This window comes from Heterodontus francisci, chromosome 4 (genome assembly GCF_036365525.1).
Source record: "Heterodontus francisci isolate sHetFra1 chromosome 4, sHetFra1.hap1, whole genome shotgun sequence".
NCBI classification, from domain to species: Eukaryota; Metazoa; Chordata; class Chondrichthyes; order Heterodontiformes; family Heterodontidae; genus Heterodontus; species Heterodontus francisci.
Window position 1 is genome coordinate 81,812,490 of NC_090374.1, and position 21,205 is coordinate 81,833,694.

The 21,205-nt window shown below is 41.7% G+C and overlaps 1 protein-coding gene across 9 annotated transcripts in view; it reads left to right on the forward strand.

Annotated features, from left to right (window-relative positions):
* The window catches only part of pam (peptidylglycine alpha-amidating monooxygenase), a 322,861-nt gene that overhangs the window by 242,541 nt on the left and 59,115 nt on the right, over window positions 1–21,205 (forward strand). For all 9 annotated transcript variants that reach the window (XM_068029768.1, XM_068029766.1, XM_068029771.1 and 6 more), the window contains 2 exons: window positions 4,818–4,999; window positions 6,765–6,836. In XM_068029768.1, the coding sequence (XP_067885869.1) occupies window positions 4,818–4,999; window positions 6,765–6,836 (254 nt within the window). The remainder of the gene's footprint in view (window positions 1–4,817; window positions 5,000–6,764; window positions 6,837–21,205) is intronic.

Below are 21,205 nucleotides of genomic sequence, written 5' to 3' on the forward strand. Positions count from 1 at the left end.
TTTGCTTATATTGTATTGTCCTATGACTGGAAAGTACATTTTTAAATGAGAAAAAGATCCATATTCATTTATGTACAATGTCAGTAACCACAGTTACTTCATCATTTATACAAATCAGCTTTGAATTTCACATCTGTGCACAGAGGCAGCCTCCAGACACTCTGCTATTCAACTCAAAACGGGGGAGGGTGCGGGGATGTAATTCAAACATAGAGGGAGGATTAAAATCTTTTTTAAAGAAATAATCAATTTTTAGAAAAATTAAAAGTAGATTAAAAAGTTCACTAAGCTAAAAAGAAAAGTCATTTGGGAAAAAATCAAGTTGGCAGCTGAGCTGACAGACAGCTCAGTAAACTACTTCAGAGCCACCTGAAATTGCACAATCAACATGATAGTTTACGTAGGTGTTTCTGTTACAAATGTGGATACAGGAGTTTATAACGGAATAGATTAACAAAGCGTAAAACTGTGACAGCAGAAAGGACCAAAGCAAAACACAATGGATGCTGGAAATCTGAAATATCTTCCTAGGCAGGTTTGCTAGTACTATGTGGGGTGGGGGGGGTGAGGCGGTTTAAACTAGGCAGGGGATGGGCAGTTGAGCATAGATTCAGAAGGGAGAAAAACAGAGCTGGAAATATAAGGAAAAAACTAGCAAGAGAGTTTGGAAGGCAGAGCAAAGGTTGGAAAATAGACAAAAAAAAGAGGAGTCCAGTTGTGCTTAATGGTATATACCCAAATGCAAAAGGTATCATGAAGAAGGCAGATGAGCTGAGAGTACACATTGATAGTAGAAGTATGATTTTTTTTTTTTAGCTATTACTGAAACTTGGCTTAGCGAGGGGCAGGAATGGCAGCTTAACATTCCTGGTTACAGGGTTTTCAGACGAGGTAGAGCGTGATTATAAAAAAAAGGTGGAGTGGCGCTATTGATTAAAGAAACAATTACAGCCGTGATTGGATGACATGTTAGAGGGATCATCAAATGAGGCTATTTGGGTTGAACTAAGGAACCAAAAAGGGACAATCACACCGCTGGGAGTGTACTTTAGATTCCCAGTCTGAGGGAGATAGAAGGGCAAATTTCTGACAAATGCAAAAACAATAAGGCAGTAATAGTGGCGGATTTCAGTTACCCTAATATTAACTGGGATACAGTCAGTGTAAAAGATAGAGGACACAGAATTCCTAAATTGCATGCAGGAAAGCTTTTTTAGCTAGTTATGTGCCATGTATCTGTGGGAGAACTCTTTTGTGATAGAGATCATAATTCAGTTAAATTTAGCGTATTTGTAGAAAAGGACTAAGATAAAATAGAAGTACATGTTCTAAATTGGGGGAAGGCCAATTTTACAAGGCTGAGAAGCGATTTAGCAAAACTGGACTGGGAACAGCTGCTTGAAGGTAAATCGGGGTCAGAGCAATGGGAGGCATTCAAGAAGGAGATTCAAGGGCTTCAGGGTAAATATGGGCCCACGAAGATATAGGATGGGACAGCCAAATCTAGAGCTCCCTGGATGACCAGGTCACAGAGGGTAAGACAAGGCAAAAAAGGGAAGCTTGTGTCAAACACTGAGAGCTTAATACTGCAGAAAGCCTTGAAAAATACAGAAAATGTGGGGGTGAAATTGAAATGGAAAGCGAGGGCATGAAAAAATACTGGCATGTAAAATCAAGGAAAATCTAAAGATGTTTTATAAGTACATAAAGAGCAAGAGGGTAACTAAGGGAAGAGAAGAGCCTATTAGGGACCAAAAAGGTAATCTGTGCGTGGAATGGGAGGATGTGGGTAAAGTTCTTAATGAATACTTTGTGGCTGTCTTCACGAAAGAGGGGGCTGATGATGACGTTGTAGTTAAGGAGGAAGAGTGTGAAATTGATAATTGATTTATTTGTTTTCATTTGAAACATGGGAAAGGGTATGGAGAAACCATGTGGGGAACAGGTCTTTGTTCTAATGCAGGTTCTGTCTGTCCTCAGACTTAAGTTACAAAAGGGAGGCTTTATGTGCCACAAAGCAACCTGTATGATCACTGGTATTATGTGACCATCACAGCCACATTTTCAGTGTCTAAAACTTTACTCAGAAAATCCAACATTTTTGCCTGTAGGGCATTCCTTTAAATATACATTGGTTAAACAATAGCTGAAAGGAACTTATGGCAGATTTAAATCAATGATTAAAGATGAGTATAATACATTTTTTAATGAAAATGATTGCAAAGGCAATGAAAGACGTGTGGTTAAAATAAAGAATTTTGCAGCAGGATTCCAGGCGTCAGAACAATATGCTGTTGAATTTAATTACTGTTTTTGATCTGAGGAGTTCAGTAGCTCTTTATCATTTAACAGATGGGCTGAGCACATATATTTTCCTTTACATCATTCATGCACTGGTAGTCATTGAAGGGCTTTCATTTAATTTATGGTTCTTCGTTGTGTGCCAAGATTAATTAGCAATTGCAACACTCTAGCAGGTATCTGTTAAAGTTGCGGAGGTGGACTGTTTACTTCGAAAAATACGTCAATGGTGACTTTTCTCTGGTGTCATACTGCATTCACTTATGCACCCTAGCAACAATAATGACATTCTACCTACTTTGAGCAAACAGAAGAGAAAATAACAAGGCAGTTCAGCCAAAGGGAACAAGCCTCTTAGTTTGCTAAGCTGAACTTAGCCTTTCAGAATCCTCAAGGTTGACACTGTCTGGATCAGAGCTTAGGCGAAATGCTAGAGAAATGTTCTGAACCACATCCTATGACACCTATTTATGTAAACTCCGACAGTAACAAGAATGCCATTAAATTACCAGACAAATACTGATTTTTAACAAGTATAGATGTCATGAGAGGTTTCCAGGCAGGAAGCAAAAGAAAAATATTATGGAACCTGGAAATCTGAAACAAACAGAAAATGCTGCTGACAATCAGCAGATCAGGCAGTATCTGTCGAGAGAGAATCAGAGGGAAGCCACTTGTCGGCCAAAGCACCGACATCCTACTGTACCCTTTTCCTATCACCTTCTTCCCTCCCTCCCCCCTGCTCCCCAACAAAAGAAATCTGCGTTACATGTGTCTCTCGCTAAGTGCAACACCTGGCATTTTAGGGCGGAGTGTTTGTTTTGCTATATATATATTTGTCAGGTCCCTCATCGTCTGTTGAGGAAAAGAGACAGTAATGGCCCAGATTTTGCTGTAATAGAGCATGTAATGGTGTCTGCTGTTAGTTATACTTGCCTTTGCATGTTTAGATTTATATTACTTTTGCGTGACAAGTTGCTGAAAATGCGAGCTGATAACATCATAGCGAGGGAAGGAAAGCATCTGGGACCTGAGTGAATAGGGCCATCAACTGTGTATCTCCCTAACCAATCAGATTTAAGGTTTCAGAAGTAAACAGTTGAAGGACAGAAAAAGAATTGTAAATTAGAGTTGGGTGAATTCAATGACAAACCAGTTTCAGAAGAAATAGAGAGGGAAAGAAAGATTGGATTAAGACAGAGGAAAAAGAAAGGAATTTTTTTTTTTAATTGAGTTTTAAAGTTGTCATTTTTAAAATCTCCAACATCAATTAATACTTGTAGGAATGAGACTCCAACTTGTGATCATTAATTTTCTGTGCTGGAACACTTAATTAGCAGTAATGAATACTTGCGTTGAAAAGATATGTCCACTTGAAATGACCAAACTCAACTTTCTGTGCCGAGTTTAGCTCATACCTAACAGCACAAATACAGCAACTTCACGGCATTCAAAGCATGTCAATGATGAAGCATTTTTACGAAGCACAAAGGACAGCAACTTTTGGATATCGGCATTTAACTGTGCACCTGCTCCTCGCCTGCTCACTCTAATGTTAGGAGTATTATGTTTTTGGACGCCAAATAAGAAAGTTCACAACAACAAGGACTTTAATGACTTTATCAGCAATGCAAAATATGGAAATATATGTTTATCCCATTTCCGGACAACAGAGATAATGCAGTAGCTTCAAATCTCCCTTCTTCCGATGTCTGTTCTAGCGGACAGCAGCTACGCTAACTGTATTATACCCAACTTGTTTATGACTAATTTACCCTCAGGTCTTTGTGCTTATTGTATTTCAGGAATTAATTATGCTGTCTGATTGCAGATGTTCCCTCTCTAGATATCACCTTCGTTTTTCTGCTAGTAGTGTCCTTACAATCTCATTCCAGCCATAACTTACATTATTTTGCAAGTTTAAAAACATAACAAGAGGTTAAAATAGTTCATTTGAACAATTTTCCATTTTGTAACATGACGTATTATGGCACTTAAATATGAGCATCTTTAGGAGCCCTGTTTTCTCATTAATATATTAACACATCTAATTTCATTTATTTCCTTTGTAGTTAGGAGGAATAAACTGGCCTCTATTCACTGTTTTCCCACAGCTTTCTGGAATTAAGCAAATTAGTGGAGCTATTTCTATTTTTAGATAGGTATCTCTTTCTGCTATATCATGCACCGTTTCCTTTATCAAGAGGATGAGCAGCACACCATCAGACCTCTACCAATGCGGTTTTGAGCCAGCTCTTTGATCTGTGAGGATGGCCAACAATGACTCTGACTTCACCTCCCTTCCAATGGAAAGCCTCAGGCCACTGTCTCCTGTTGATGCAAGATTGAGATGGAGAATTGGTTGTAGTGAATCCTCTTGCCATAGCACATTAGAACATGAATAGAAATTATATTGATAATTTGTAAGAAGTTTGTATTTTGGATGCTGTTGTATAAAACATATGGGAAACCTGGTTGAATGTGTTAAGCATGCAATTATTTTTCTTTGTTAACAGAGCAACGTCCAAAGATGAGATGTGCAACTTATATATCATGTATTACATGGAAGCTAAGCATACCAAACCATACATGTACTGCATGCAAGAAGGTAGTCCTGAGTTGTTTAAACATATTCCTCCAGAGGCAAATATTTTGATCCCTGTCAGCCCAGATGTGGCAATGCATGGACAACATACAGGTGATTAGATTTTATTAAATATCAAGGTAACAATTAGTTCTCAACTGCATCATAGATATTTTATGTTACAGAAATATTACAGTTGCATTATTCATCAAAATATTCATCAAAACTTTTCTGTTTTGTGGATCAGAAGGAATTAATGAAATACATACAGAAAGCTTCCACTTTCGAGGGAGAGAAAGAGAGACTGATTCTGGTATTAGTGGTATATTAGTTATGTGTCCCTTAATCATTCAAGGATGCCCCTCCAACAGGTTTGAAAGATTTTGATTTCAGTCCTGTTGGAAAATACTGCTGCTGAAGCCACCATTGTACATCCACTGATTAGGTTCAATCAACCTTAATTAGTTGTGACATTTATACATGCCTATTGAGGGCTGCAAGATTGAATTAATGGGGGAGAAAGGCGAGTGCTAGCTTGAACTAGGAAGTTTGGAGGTGTCTCTAAAAGTAAGGATTTGGATGGGCTGTAGTGTCTCCGTGTATTAGGCCTAGAGGAGTAGAATGTCTTTCTGAACTGGGGTGCTTGGCGGGTTGGATGTGGGAGAATGACTTTGGGCATCAATGGTCTAGATTATATATCTATTAATTGTGAAGTACAAGTGTAAAATGAACCAAAGTGTATAATTTCTTGCCCTGCCCATCCCCCATAAATTCACCACCAATTTTATGCCTTCAGCATTTGGATTTCCCCTTCAAGCCTCCCTAAATTATTTATTCATTTTCCCTAAATGCAAGTATAGGGATATTAGTTATAACTACAGCTTAAATTGCAAACACGATGTAACCACATTTTCTCATGTTTGAGCTGTTCGTGAGTTGTCAGCTTTTAGAGGCTCTCTAAGCTTTTTTTGAAGCTGTTGAGCTCGTGTTTGCACCTGATACCATTGAATTAGCTGCTGCTATTCGATAAGGCAATGTGAGTAATATTTAGCAGCTACCCAATGTCCCACCTGCCTAATGGCAAAAATAAAATTCTCAAGCAACAAAAACAAGAAATGCTGGAATCACTCAGCAGGTCTGGCAGCATCTGTGGAAAGAGAAGCAGAGTTAACGTTTCGGGGCAGTGACCCTTCTTCGGAACCGAAACGTTAACTCTGCTTCTCTTTCCACAGATGCTGCCAGACCTGCTGAGTGACTCCAGCATTTCTTGTTTTTGTTTCAGATTTCCAGCATCTGCAGTATTTTGCTTTTATAAAATTCTCAAGAGTTGTTTGAAAATAGCCACTTATAAAATTTGTACTGGTGATGCAATTTTTCATAATTAATGAGGAAGCTAAAACTTTGAAAAGTAGAATGTGCTGTATTGCTGTCCCAAAATTATGCTATAAGCATTGCAGCCAGCTATTATCCTGTGCATACTATCTGTTGTCTGAGGTAGTGAACATTTTTAATTTAATTTTTTGAGAGGTTTAATATAGACACAGATCCAGAAATACAAAACTGCCCTTCTGCTGCACTTTGAAAATGAAATATGAAGTATCAGGAATAAATAATCTCTCTCATTTGTTGGAACACCCCTGCTGCTCATTTGAATAGCTAGAATATACCCCAGTGAGATATTCCCAAGTTTGCTTTGTATCCACTCTATTCATTGGTCCTTTTCCTAATTCCAGTTACTTGAAATGTTTTAACGTTCTTGTTTAGACCATATTTATAGCAGTAGTGTACATACATGGAATCTTTGGGATTTGTTTGTTAGTGTATATAAAAACAAATTGCAAATCATTTTAAAATATGTTTTTCATCAATGCAACACTAGGTAAAGAGAACCAAGATGAAAATGTTATACTCCAGCAACCTAAAAGGGAGGAAGAGGTGGTTCTTGACCAGGGTATGTACAACCATATACATTGATCAATATTAAAAGGTATTTTTTTCTCATTGATCTGGAAGTCAGGCCAGTCATCAACATTGCTTTTATATGGAATTATGACAGAACATAAAAAATGGACTGTACATGAAAATTTATTGTGCCATATTTTACTGTCAGTGACGAAGGAAAGGCACCAGCTATACATTAGACTTGCACTTGCCCACAGACTTTCTGAGATTTTGCACTGGAACTTACTGTAAATTAGAGCCAAAACAGTGCGAACCCCTCTACAGGCCAAGCAACTACTTAAAGAATCACATTGAAGAACGGTTAATGAGCAGCGCAGGAAATGTCAGTTCAGATATTGAATCAGTCAAATCAGTTACAGAAGGGAAAAAAAGATTGATTTAAAGAGAGAGAAGAGAAAAATGTTTTAAAAAATCACATTTTTTTTTAATTGGCCAACATATCTAAAAGAATGAGAGTCTACATTTGTAAGAGTTAATTTTCAGTACCAGAGAAGTTATTTGGCAGAAATTTAGAATTACCATGTTGTTTAAAGGGTACTTACACTGGAATGGACAAGACCTAACTCTTTGTGAGTATAGTTCGAATCTGTCATATAAGTACAGCAATATCACTCCATTCCATGTATTTCAACAGAGAGTCAGATATCGAAGTACCATTTTCAGGAAGCTTTTTCAAGGAGCAGGGCATCTCAGCAATTTCTGGATTTCCGTGTTTAATGGTGCATGTGCAGCCATTGGAAGTTGCTGTCTGATTTCCAGGTAAATAGCAGTGAGTGCTTTAGCTTCACTGTTATTTCTACAGTAAAATCTGGCCCAATTATGATGAACTGTAATTGTTATGTATAATTGTTTTTTTTTTAAGTTTCATTCTACCCACTGCACCATTAACTGATGGATATTCACCTACGGCTTCCACAAAAGGACTGTGTGCAATCACATTTCTGCTGCTCTTTCCAGTAAATAATTCATGAGGCATCAATCAGCTGGTCCAGAGCTGTGCAATTAAAACTCACGATGCACAATGTGACCTTAATAGAATTTTTTTTTAAATCCCTATACCCTTTTCATAAATAGTGTAATCTTATAGGGTTTTATTCAGATAATGCAGCAACATTAGGTATCGTGTCTGTATAATATATGAATGTACATTTGGTAGTGATGGTGCCTTAACAGAAAAAGGAAAGCAGTATTTGAATGGAGCAGGGGGAAAGGAGATAAATACAAAGTGGTTTGTCTAAAGCCAACTTTACACTAACCTAGAGTTCCGTGTACTGCGGATCAGTGATACTATCATAGTCTGTGGTGATTTTTTAAAATGTGGTGAAGACCCACATTTTTGTGCACATTGCAAGCTGTCATCAGATCTTCAGTTAAAGTTAAATGTGTAGAGCTGATTGCCTTCCTTTAAGCAGAGAATTGCAGAATTCTAGGCTTAATGAGGAACGGCAGCAGAGAAAAAAAGTAAGGTAATGGCATTTACAACACCAACATGTATTTAACATAGTTAATGTAGTAAAACGTCTCAAGGCACTTAACAGGAACATTAACAAACAAAATTTGACACCGAACCACATGGGATATTAGGGCAGAAAAGCAAAAGTTTGGTTGAACACGATTTCCCACAACCTCGACCACCTAGAAGGACGTGGGTAGCAGATGCATGGGAACACCGACAGCTACAGTTTCCCCTCCAAGCTATACACCATCCTGACTTGAAATTATGTTGCTATTCCTTCATTGTCACTTGTGCAAATCTTTTTTTTGCTTCCTTTGCACAGTAGAACTCCCTTCCTAACAGCACTACATCACGTAGACTGCAATGGTTCTAGAAGGTGGCCCACCACAACCTTTTCAAGGGCAATTAGGATGGGCAACAAGTGATGGCCTTGCCAGCAACGTTCAAATCCCACAAAAGAAAAAATAGCAGAATGGGCAGACTAGTGGCAGGTGAAATAAAAACAAAAAGTGCTGGGAATACTCAGCAGGTCTGACAACATCTGGCGGAGAGAGAAGCAGAGTTAACGTTTCAGGTCAGTGATCTTTCTTCAGAAGTGGCGGATGGAATTTAATACTGTCATGCTAGGCCCCCGCCTGCCAGAAATGAGGCACATTAATTTTGTCATGAACATTGATTTTAAACTGTTACTGGAGTGAAGAAAGGACTTGTTAAACAGATCAGCCATGGCTGGAAAAGACATTTGCATATTAACAGATGGTGCTTGGAAGGACACATTCAATCCACAATGGACCTTGATCCCCAGGTATTGTGTGTAAGAGGAGCATTCCAGAGACTGCTAAGGTGATGCAATCCAAGACGTGGTCAAATCAGTTAGCCACATGACTAACCTGCTTGGCAACCTGGGTTTTTCTGAATTGTACAAACAGTTTGAACTCAGAGTGTCTGTTTTGATCCTGGACTGAGAAGATCTCTCCTGTCTGCTCCCATCTCTTTCTCACAAGCTTCTGAAGATACATGAACCCCAAGAGAGAAAAGTCTCCTACAACAAACAAGGCTTAAGAAGAATACTGGACCCCAACAAAAAGCAAGTTCTACCTACAGTGAAGGACTGTACAGTGAGCTCGAAGAACCGTAACAACAACTCTTCAGATATTGCATCAAACTTTTACCACTTTATTTTTCTTCGGCTCTTTTCTGTCTCTATTTGCATGTGTGTATTGCGTATGCATGCTAGAGTGGGCGCGTCGTGTATCCGTAGGCGTCAACTGAATTAGAGTTTAAGTTTAATAAATTTCGATCTTCTTTAAACTTAAAACCTGTTTGTGCTGGTTTCTTTGCCTTATAATTGGAAAGCGGTGAACAAGAATTCACCAAGGGGTGCTAAAGACACGGTGTGTTTAAAATTAAACCCTGTTACGGAAGACCAGGTGAAGGCTGAAGGGACCCCTAGACTCCTTTCTCACTTGGTTGTAATAATAGAGAAGTGTGAAGTAATACATTTTGGCATAAGGGATAGGGAGAGGCAATATAAACTAAATAACACAGTTCCAAAGAGTGTGCAGGGACAGAGGAACCTAGGGGTTCATGTGCATCGGTGTTTGGAGGTGGCAGGACATATTCAGAGAGTAATAAGCAAAGCATATGGTATCTTGGGCTTCATAAATAGAGGCGTTTTGTACAAAAGCAGGAAGTTATGTTGAATCTATATAAAGCTCTGGTTAGGCCACAATGAAAGTATTGCATCCAATTCAGGTTACCACACTGCAAGAAGGATGTGAAGATCCTTGAGAGGGTGCAGAGGAGATTTACCAGAATGGTTCCAGGGATGAGGGATTTTAGCAACAAGATTAGATTGAAGATGCTGGGATTGTTCTTGGAGCAAAGGAGGTTGAGGGGGAGCTTTGATAGAGTTGTACAAGATTTTGACAAGTTTAGATAAGATAGACAAAGAAAAGCTGTTCCTATTAGCTCAAGGTATAAGAGTGAGGTGAAGCAGATTTACCTTTATGGGTAAGAGATACAGGGGTAATGTGAGGAAGAACTTTTTCATGCAGCGAGTGGTAATGGTCTGTAACTTGCTGTCTACGAGGGTGGTGGAAGCAGAGACAATCAATGATTTCAAAAGGCAGTTGGATGGGCACTTCAGAGAAATAAACTTGCTGGGCTATGGTGATAGAGCGGGGGAATAGGACTGACTGAATTGCTCTACAGAGAGCTGGCATGGACTCAATGGGCTGAATGGCCTCCTCTGTGTCGTTATGACTCTAAGCTGAGCAAGACCATTTGCAGCTGTCGTGTTGTGTTTGACCTTGTGATGCATATTTGCACCATCACCAAGACTGTCTCCTTCCACCTCCAAGACATCGCCTGACTCTGGCCCTGCCTCAGCTCATCTACTGCTGGAACCCTCATCCATGCCTTTTTAACTTCTCGACTTGACTATTCCAGTGTTCTCCTGGCTAGCCTCCCATCTTGCACCATACATAAAATTGTGCTCATCCAACACTCTGCTGTCCATATCTTAACTCCCTTCAAATCTCATTCACCCATCACACCTGTGCTTGCTGCTCTTCACTAGCTCCCAGTCCGACAACATTCAGTTTTCAGTATCCTCATCCTTATTTTCAAAACCCTGCATGGCCTTGCCCTTCTCTATAACTGTGGCCTCCTCCAGCCCTCCCAGCCTCCGGGAATTCTGTGCTCTCCCACTTCTGGCCTCTTGTGCATCCCTGACTTTGATTGCGCAGTGGTTAGCACCGCAGCCTCACAGCTCCAGCGACCCAGGTTCAATTCTGGGTACTGCCTGTGTGGAGTTTGCAAGTTCTACCTGTGTCTGCGTGGGTTTCCTCCGGGTGCTCCGGTTTCCTCCCACAGCCAAAAGACTTGTAGGTTGATAGGTAAATTGGCCATTATAAATTGCCCCTAGTATAGGTAGGTGGAAGGGGGAATATAGGGACAGGTGAGAATGTGGTAGGAATATGGGATTAGTGTAGGATTAGTATAAATGGGTGGTTAATGGTCGGCACAGACTCGGTGGGCTGAAGGGCCTGTTTCAGTGCTGTATCTAAAACTAAAACTAAAAACCATTGGTGGCCAATCGGTCCCTTGAGCCTGCTCCACCATTCAACTAGATTATGGCTGATCTTCTACCTCAATGCCATTTTCCTACACTATCCCCATATCCCTTGATATCTTTAATATCTAGAAATCTATCGATCTCTGTTTTGGATTTACAAAATGACTGAGACTCCACAGCCTTCTTGGGTGGATATGGGGATAGTGTGGGGAAAAAAGCATTTAAGTGGATGATCAGCCATGATGGTATTGAATGGCAGAGCAAGCTCGATGGGCTGAATGGCCGACTCCAGTTCCTATGTTCCAAAATTCACCACTCTCAGAATGAAGAAATTCCTCCTCATCTCAGTCCTAAATGGCCTGCCTGTTATTCTGAGACTGTGTCCCCTCGTTCTAAACCACCCAGCCAGGGGAGACAACCTTCCTGCATCTACCCTTTTGAGCCCTGTAAGAATTTTGTATGCTTCAATGAGATCACCTCTCATTCTTCTAAACTCAAGAGAATATAGGCCCATTCTCCTTGATCTCTCCTCAGACAATACAGCCATCCCAGGGATCAATCCGTTGAACCTTTGCACTCCCTCGACGGCAAGTATATCCTTCCTTAGGTAAGGAGACCAAAACTGTACACAGTACTCCAGGTGCAGGCTCGTCGAGGTTCAATACAATTGCAGCAAGATGACTTTACTCCTGTACTCAAATCCTCTTGCAATAAAGGCAAACATAGCAATTGCCTTCCTAATTGTTTGCTGCACCTGCATGTTAGCTTTCAGTGACCTATGAACAAGGACACTGAAATCCCTTTGGACATCAACACGTCCCAGTCTCTCTCCATTTAAGAACTACTCTGCATTTCTGTTTTTCCTACCAAAGTGGATAACTTCACATTTTTCCACATTATATTCCATCTGCCATATTCCTGCCCACTCACTTAGCCTGTCTAAATCCCCCTAAAGCCTCTTGCATCTTCCTCACAACTCACATTCCCATTTAGTTTTGTGTCATCCACGAACTTTGAAATGTCACATTTGGTCCCCACATCCAAATCATTGATATAAATTGTGAGTAGCTGGGGCCCAAGTACTGATCGTTGTGGTACCCCACTAGTCACAGCCTACCAACCTGAGAATGACCTGTTTATTCCTATTTTCTGCTTCTGTCCGTTAACCAATTCTCAATCCATTGCAGTATATTACCCCGAATCCCATGGGCTCTGTTTTTGTTTACTAACCTGTGTGGGACCTTATTGAAAGCCTTCTGAAAATCCAAATACACACATCCATTGGTTTCCCTCTTATCTATTCTGTTAGTAATATCCTCAAAAAAAAAAACTGAGGTTTGTCAAACATGATTTCCATTTCATAAATCCATGTTGACTCTGCCCAATCCTACCATTATTTTCTAAGTGTCCGGTTTTCACATCCTTTATAATAGATACTAGCATTTTTCCTGCTACTGATGTCAGGCTAACAGGTCTGTAGTTCCCTCATTTTTTCTCTCCCTCATTTCTTAAATATTGGGGTTACATTTGCTACTTTCCAATCTGCAGGAACTGTTCCAGAATCGATAGAATTTTGGAAGATGACCACCAACGCATCCACTATCTCTATAGCCACCTCTTTTAACAGTCTGGGATGTAGATCATCAGGTCCAGGGAATTTATCAACATTCAGTCCCATTAATTTCTCCAATACTACTTTTTTATGAATACTAATTTCTTTCTGTTCCTCATTGTCGCTAGTCCCTTGGTTCCCTTGTGTTTCTGGGAGGTTTTTTGTACCTTCCTCTGTGAAGACAGACTTGAAGTATTTGTTTAGTTTCTCTGCCATTTCCTTATTCCCATTATAAGTTCATCTGTCTCTGCCTATACAGGGCCCACATTTTCCTTTGCTAATTCTGTTCCTTTTTATATTCCAATAGAAGCTTTTACAGCCCATTTTTGTTTCTTGCTGGTTTACTTTATATTCTGTTTTCTGTTACTTTATCAGTTTCTTGGTGCTCCTTTTCTGAATTATAAAACATTCCCAATCCTCAGGCTTACTACTTTTTTGGCAACTTTAGAGCATGGAGTTATACAGCACAGAAACAGGCCCTTCGGCCCATCATGTCCGTGTCTGCCATCAAGCACCAATCTATTCTAATCCCATTTTCCAGCATTTGGCCCATAGCCTTGTATGCTATGGCATTTCAAGTGCTCATCTAAATACTTCTTAAATGTTGTGAGGGTTCCTGCCTCTCCCAGCCCTTCAGGTAGTGTGTTCCAGATTCCAACCACCCTCTGGGTGAAAACATATTTCCTCAAATCCCCTCTAAAACTGCTGCCCCTTACCTTAAATCTATGTCCCCTGATTATTGACACCTCTGCTAAGGGAAAAAGTTTCTGCCTATATGCCCCTCATAATTTTGTATCCCTCAATCAGGTCCCCCCTCAGTCTTCTCTGCTCTAAGGAAAACAACCCTAGCCTATCCAGTCTCTCTTCATAGCTGAAATGCTCCAGCCCAGGCAACGTCCTGATGAATCTCCTCTGCACCCTCTCCAGTACAGTCACATCCTTCCTATAGTGTGGCGACCAGAACTGTACACAATACTCCAGCTGTGGCCTAACTAGCGTTTTAAACAGCTCCGTCATAACCTCCCTGCTCTTATATTCTATGCCTCGGCTCATCAAGGCAAGTATCCCATATGCCTTCCTAACCACCTTATCTACTTGTGCTGCTGCCTTCAGTGATCTATGGACAAGTACACCAAGGTCCCTCTGTACTTCCTAAGGTCCTACCACCCATTTTATATTCCCTTGCCTTGTTAGTCCTCCCAAAATGCATGACCTCGCACTTCTCAGGATTAAATTCCATTTGCCACTGCTCTGCCTATCTTACCAGCCCATCTATATCGTCCTGTAATCTAAGGCTTTCCTCCTCACAATTTACGACACCACCAGCTTTCGTGTTATCTGCGAACTTACTGATCATGCTTCCTATATTCACGTCTAAATCATTAATGTACACTACAAACAGCAAGGGCCCCAACACCGATCCCTGTGGTACACTACTGGTCACAGGCATCCACTGGCAAAACTGCCCCCTCCCTCCTGCCACTAAGCCAATTTTGGATCCAATTTGCCAAATTGCCCTGGATCCCATGGGCTCTTACCTTCTTGACCAATCTCCCACACGGGACCTTATCAAAAGCCTTACTGAAGTCCATGTAGACTACATCAACTGCTTTACCCTCGTCTACACATCTAGTCATCTCGAAAAATCCAATCAAGTTTGTTAGACATGATCTCCCCCTGACAAAGCCATGCTGACTTTGCCTGATTAATCCAGTCCCTCAGAATTTTTTCCAATAGTTTCCCTACCGCTGATGTTAGACTCACTGGCCTGTAATTACCTGGTTTATCCCTGCTACTCTTCTTGAATAGTGGTATCACATTCGTTGTCCTCCAGTTCTCCGGCACACCTCCTGTGGCCAGAGAGGATTTGAACATTTGTGTCAGAGCCCCTGTTCCCTCCTCCCTTGCCTCACATAACAGCCTGGGATACATCTCATCTGGGCCTGGGGATTTATCCAGTTTTAAAGCCCGCTAAAACCGCTCATACCTCCTCCCTTTCAATGCTAATTTGTTCGAGTATATCACAATCCCCCTTCCTGATCTCCACACCTACATCGTCCTTCTCCACAGTGAACATAGATGAAAAGCAAAAAGCCTCTTCCTTTGATCTAATACAATCTTTAACTACTCTTGTTAGCCATGGTTGGATCATCTTTCCTGCTGGAATTTTGTGCCTCAAAGGAATGTAAATTTGTTGTAAACCATGTATTAAATGCTAGCCTGTCTACTGTCATAATGTTGTTTCCCAATCTACCACAGCCAAATTGCTTCTCATACCTTCATAGTTTGTTTTGTTTAGATTTAAGACCCTAGTTTCGGGTTGAACCATATCACTTTCAAACTTAATGCAAAATTCTATCATAATATGGTCACTCTTCCCTCGAGGCTCCTTTATAACAAGATTAATAATTAGCTCTTATTGCACAATACTAGATCTAAAAGTATACATTTTTGGAATTCGTCCTCCACAGCACTAGTGCTAATTAGGTTTACCCAGTCTATATGTAGATTGAAGACCCCATGATTACTTTATTACCCTTGTTAAATGCACCTTCAATTTCCTGATTTTATATCGTGTCTTACATTACCACAACTGTTTGGTGGCCTGTAAACAAATCCCATCAATATTTGCTGCCCCTTGCTGTTTCTTAGCACCACCCAAACCAATTCTACATCTTGATCTTCCAATTTAAGATCCTCTCTCACTATTGTATTGATCGCATCCTTTATAAATAGCACGACCCCATCTCCTTTTCCTTTTGCCTATCCTTCCTAAATGTCGAATACCCTTGAACATTCAGTTCTTAGCCTTGGTCACCCCGCAGCCACGTCTCTGTAATGGCAATTAGATCATACATGTTTACTTCCATTTGTGCTGTCAATTCATCTACCTTGTTGCGAATGCTGTGTGCATTCAAATAGAGTGCCTTTAATTCTGTCTTATTATTTTCGCAACCTCTTAGCCTTATCTGCTGATGCACTCTTAAGTTTGTATGCTCTGTCCCTTCCTGCCACACTCAGAATTTCAATTCCCTTATTGCTACCTTGCTCTCTTGCCTTGTCCTCTCTCTTTAATTTATCACATCTCCCCTTGCTTGATCCCTCGCCCTCACTATTTAGTTTAAAGCCCTCAGTACTTGCCTGGAGGGAGTCGAGAGCGGCGGCAGACCTGCAAGGGACCTACTGGGGAGAGAGTAAATCCAAACCCAGGCTCTGGGCCTTCCACTTACCTGGAGGGAGTTGGCAGCGGCGGACTGCAAGGAGACAACTACCTCTAAGAGTTTGGAAAAAAAAGTGGGGGAAAAATAAAATCAAACCGTGACATCACAGGAAAAAGGTGAGTTGATTGGCTGGTGAGTATTTGCTGCTTAGAAACTCGGAATAAACAAATAGGAATTTAAAAACGCTAAAAATATTAAATATAAATCACAAGTAACAAGTGGGTAGCTGGTGAGTCTTTTATTTTTAAATAAGGTTTATTAATATTGGTGAAATTATTATTACTATTGTTAATGTTCTGGACCAAAGGCATACCACACCATATTGCGTGGACTGTAGTTGTTGGTGTACCAGCTATGGATAAAATAGCAAGCCTTGGTCAGCAACCCACCCAGGAGAGGGAAACTGAATCCATACCTATGGTTTGGAGACATCACTGCTGCCGTCCTAGTTCGCTGGACCATGATAGATGAGCTCCTGGCTTAAACGGTGGGGTCAGACAGCGCAAATTGTACGCCACCTTAAAGCATCAATGTGCAGGCAGGAAGGAAATCCACCCCAACTACAACTCAACAAGTAAGTCCTGTAGTGATGGGAAAGAGGCGAAAAAGGAAAGTGCAAGAAGAGAATGTTTTAGTATTGGTAGGTTACATTAATAGTGGTAAGGTAGATTAGTATTGGTAAAGTTTAGTAATAGCAGTAGTAAGGTTATTATTACTATTGGTAGGGTTACCAGTATTTGTCGTTAAAGTTTATTTGTAGTACCAAGGTTTGTTATCCAATAGATGGAGGAATGGCAGGGCTGCTTCAACCTCAGGAGTGCACATCCTGTACTATGTGGCAACTCCAGGTCACTTCTCAGGTTCTGGATAGCCATTTGTGCAGGAAGTGCCGTCAGTTGCAGAGCTTGAGCTCTGGGTTGCGGAACTTGAGCAGCAGCTGGCGACGCTGCGGCACATCCGTGAGGATGAGAGCTTCGTGGATAGCACGTTTATAAATGCAGTCACCCCACAGCTTAAGAGCATGCAGGCAGAGAGGGAATGGGTGACCACCAGACAGTCAAGAAGAAACAGGTAGGTAATGCAGGAGACCCCTGAATGTGTCTCACTCTCCAACAGTTATTTAGTTCTGAATGCTGATGAGAGTGATGGTTCATCTGGGGAGTGCAGCCACAGCCAAGGTCATAGCACCACGGGTGGCTCAGCTGCACAGGGGGGCCACAAGGAAGACTGGAAGAGCGATAGTGATAGGAGTTTCGATAGTCAGGGGAACAGACAGGTGTTTCTGTGGCTGCAGACATGAATCCATAAAAATAATACACAGCCTGTGGTCTGGTAGCTTTAGTGGTCTTCAGGTTGAATTTGTGATCCTGAAGTTCTGCGTCAACAGTTGTTCTTAGAGAGAGACAGTTGAGCAGAGGGCCTCCTTCTCGGTGTCTTTGTCTTGGATCTAGCAGCTGACAGCTCGGCTCGCATGCCCCACCAAGCCTTCTGGGGAGAGAGAGCCAGCCCTTCTGGCTTCTGCACAGATTGAGTTTCTGGCTTGTCTCCTTGTTCAAGGGAAACTCCCCACTTTCACAGAGATGCACAGACGGTCATATGACTGTCTTAGTGTATTCTCTGGTACCTTCTAATGAGATTCAAGTTTAGGAATTTCCATCTTTCAAACCTCATGGTGTCAGTGTTTTTCCCTTGGAGGGATTCTGCATGGCTTTGAATGTCTTGCTAATAAGAGCAATCTCGGGTCGCGCAATCAACAGGGCAAGCCATTGTTTTGGGTGCCGGCTAATCAGACATGTGTCTCCACTTTTGATGCCTTGGAATGTGCAAGGTTTTCAAATGCAAATAGTGGTGGCCATTTTTAGCTGAGGCTAAGCCTTTGTAAAAGTTGTCTAATATTGCAGTTTTTCTTTTTTTAAGTTTAATGTGAGTTTCTACCCGATGAATTAAAAATTGTCATTTGGCATAGCATGTTGCCTTGACACCTCCACACCATAAGGAATGAATTGTGACGGTAAAAAAAAACACACATTCATTTTCAAGCACTCACTTCTCAAATTTACACATTAATCTTAGAATTGCTGCAGCTGGCATTGTCTGCAACAGCTGTTCTGGTTTAATTTTTTCGAGTTTTGTCATCTTTCCTTTGGAAGAGGTACCATTAAGAAATTGCATTTCTTTTGGGTTATGTTTTGTCAAATGGGGTTAAAGTTTCTCTAGCATTAATTTGTAATACTCTGGGAATGTGCATCTCAATAAACACGTGGTTGTTGGTGAAGCTTGGATATGCAAATTTCCATTACTGCTTATGGCAAGTCTCCGGTATGTACAAGCTTTAACCCTTCAACTGCTATTTCTGCAACACGTGGCTTTAACCATTCATGTTCCAGCACCTTGATAATTTTTCTCTCTATAGTGACAGTGGTTAATAAATTATTTTAGCCCCTGTGAGGTGTCTGAGATTTCTTCCAGACTCTTGTTCTTGCTGAGTTCTGAATTGGAATTGTTGGGTTTGATTAGCTTTGGATTTGGGACCTGGTCATTGGGTTCTTCAGTGGGTAGATCCACACTGACACCACTTTTAGTCTTCTGTTGAGTTACGCAAGTGCTGTTTACGGTAGTTTTCCTTCCCTTCTCCCTGTACTGTGTGGAAGGTCTTTTTCCTAATCTGCCCCATTTCCTCTGGGACATTACTGCTTGCAGGTATCTGTCCAGCTTTCACTGCACTCCCCTGCGGAACTTCAACTAGGTGAGACATCGCCCTCATTTTGACTTGCCTTTTTGGGAACTTTCCTTGCCCCTGCAGATTTCTGTAAATGCTGTGAGCAGCCTTTTTAGGGTGTCTCTTTGCCCTGCATTTAAGTAGGAGAGTACAATGTTTAACCTTTCTAACATTACAGTGTTGGCTAACCAGACAGTAGGGGGTTCAATTTGGGAATCCTCCAGGCCTTCCTCTAACTCGTCCTCACGGTCCCTTTCATCCCCTTCCTTCCTGACTGTCTGACAGACCTGTGTGTGTCTGTTCCCTTCCCGGATGCTGTTTTGACATGCGAATACAGCACAGGATTTTTTTTTTCCCCTTCGGTCTGGTGTGTCAATTAATAATTTACCTGGCTAATCCTTTTTGCCACTGAACTGGGTTTTCAGGGGGTCACCCTGAATTTGGAGTATTACTGATACATGGTCTCCAGCCTTGGCATGTTTATCTTCCTTCCTTTTCGTAGCTGTCTGGGAGGTTTTTAGATGCTCCTGAGCCACTGCACAGACTTTTGTGAGCCGCTCCCGGAACACGGAAATGCAATCTAACATGGAAGACGACTCATCCCTGTGTCCCAAAAATCTCTCCTTGATTAGTTTAAGAGGACCTCTCACCTCGTGTCCATAAACTAATTCAAAGGGACTAAAGCCAGTGCAGTCATTGGGTGAGTCCCTGGTGGCAAACAGGGGAAATCCCATCCCTTTGTCCTAGTCATTGGGGTATTCATAGCAGTATGCCCTGATCATTGTCTCTGGGGTCAGGTTCAAAAGCCCCTTGTGACTGTGGGTGGTAGGCTGAGGACTTTAGCTGGGTTATGCTTTTTGAACGATTCCAGACATGAAATTCGTGCCCTGATCCAACTGAATCTCGGCAGGCAGCCCATATCGGGTAAAGAATTGGGTTAGTCTCTCCAACACTACCTTGGCAGAGATAGTTCTTAGGGGAATGGCCTCTGGGAGTCGGGTAGCCATATTCATAATGGTAAGAAGATACTGGTAGCCCCTTTGGTTTTCAGCACTGGTCCCACACAATCCCCCAGCACTCTGCTGAAGCTTTCTCCAAAAGCCGGAATGGGATTAGTGGTTCAGGTTTCATTGCAGGTTGGGGCTTCCCTACAACCTGGCATGTGAGGCAGATTTTTACAGAACTCCACCCCACCTTTGTGGCATTGTGGCCAGTCAAAATGCTGTCTTATGTAGGCTTAGGTTTTTCATGCACCGATATGTCCAGCCATTGGAAGTTCGTGGGCTATTCTTAGTATTTCCTTACGGTACCTTGGCGGCACCACTGTCTGGTGAACCACTGTCCACTCTTTGTCTGAAGGTCTGTGAGGAGGTCTCCACTTTCTCATCAGCACCTCATTCTTTAAATAATAGAACTCTGGGACTCCCTCTGCTTCAGCTTCAGTTTGGGAAGTCAATGCTAACTTTTTTAATACTGCGACAGCTTGCTGAGCCTCGACTAAGGAAGATATGTTTAACATCCTTTGGGTCCTCTAACTTCCTAAAGAAAATTTCAGATAACCAGACAGTAGGGTCATCTGTCTGCAGTGCCAGTTCAGCCTCCTCTGTCAGAGTTTGTTTGGCCATGGACCAAGTCATCACGCAGTCAGGGAAAATGCCGGGGACCTTCACCTCCGACTATTCTGTCTCCCTGACCTCTTTCAGTCTCTCTAAAACCACTAGTGAAGCTACCACCTTTGTCCCTGTCAGATCATTACCCAGGAGTAGGTCGACTTCATTCACAGGTAAATTAGGGACAATCCCCACAGTTACCAGTCCTGAAACTAGGCCACGTTCCAGGTACACTGTGTATACCGCCCTCTGATACCATTCACTAACACTCTAGCATTCAATGCACTCTCTGGTCATGCCTTTCCCCAGCAGAAGGGATTGGGTGGCCCCTGTATCCTTAAGTATGACTGTGGGCTTGCCTGCCTCACTCGAGGGGTATGGGGTCACTTTTTCTTGGAACACAAAATCCTGGTAACTTTCCGGGATTTTAGGTTTTCCCGCACTCTCAGTGGTAGGTTTACTGGGTCTTATTGCTGCAGTTAAAGTCACAGCCTGCTCTGCTGTGCTTCCCATCAGGGCCCCTTGTCCTGCACTGGTCTGGTGTTCTCTGATTAATCCTACAGGTTTTCCCCGTAACTTCCAGAAGTCAGCTCGAAGGTGACCTGCCTTATTACAATGGAAATGCACAGGCTTTCGGGTGTCACTGCTGCTCGTGGCACAG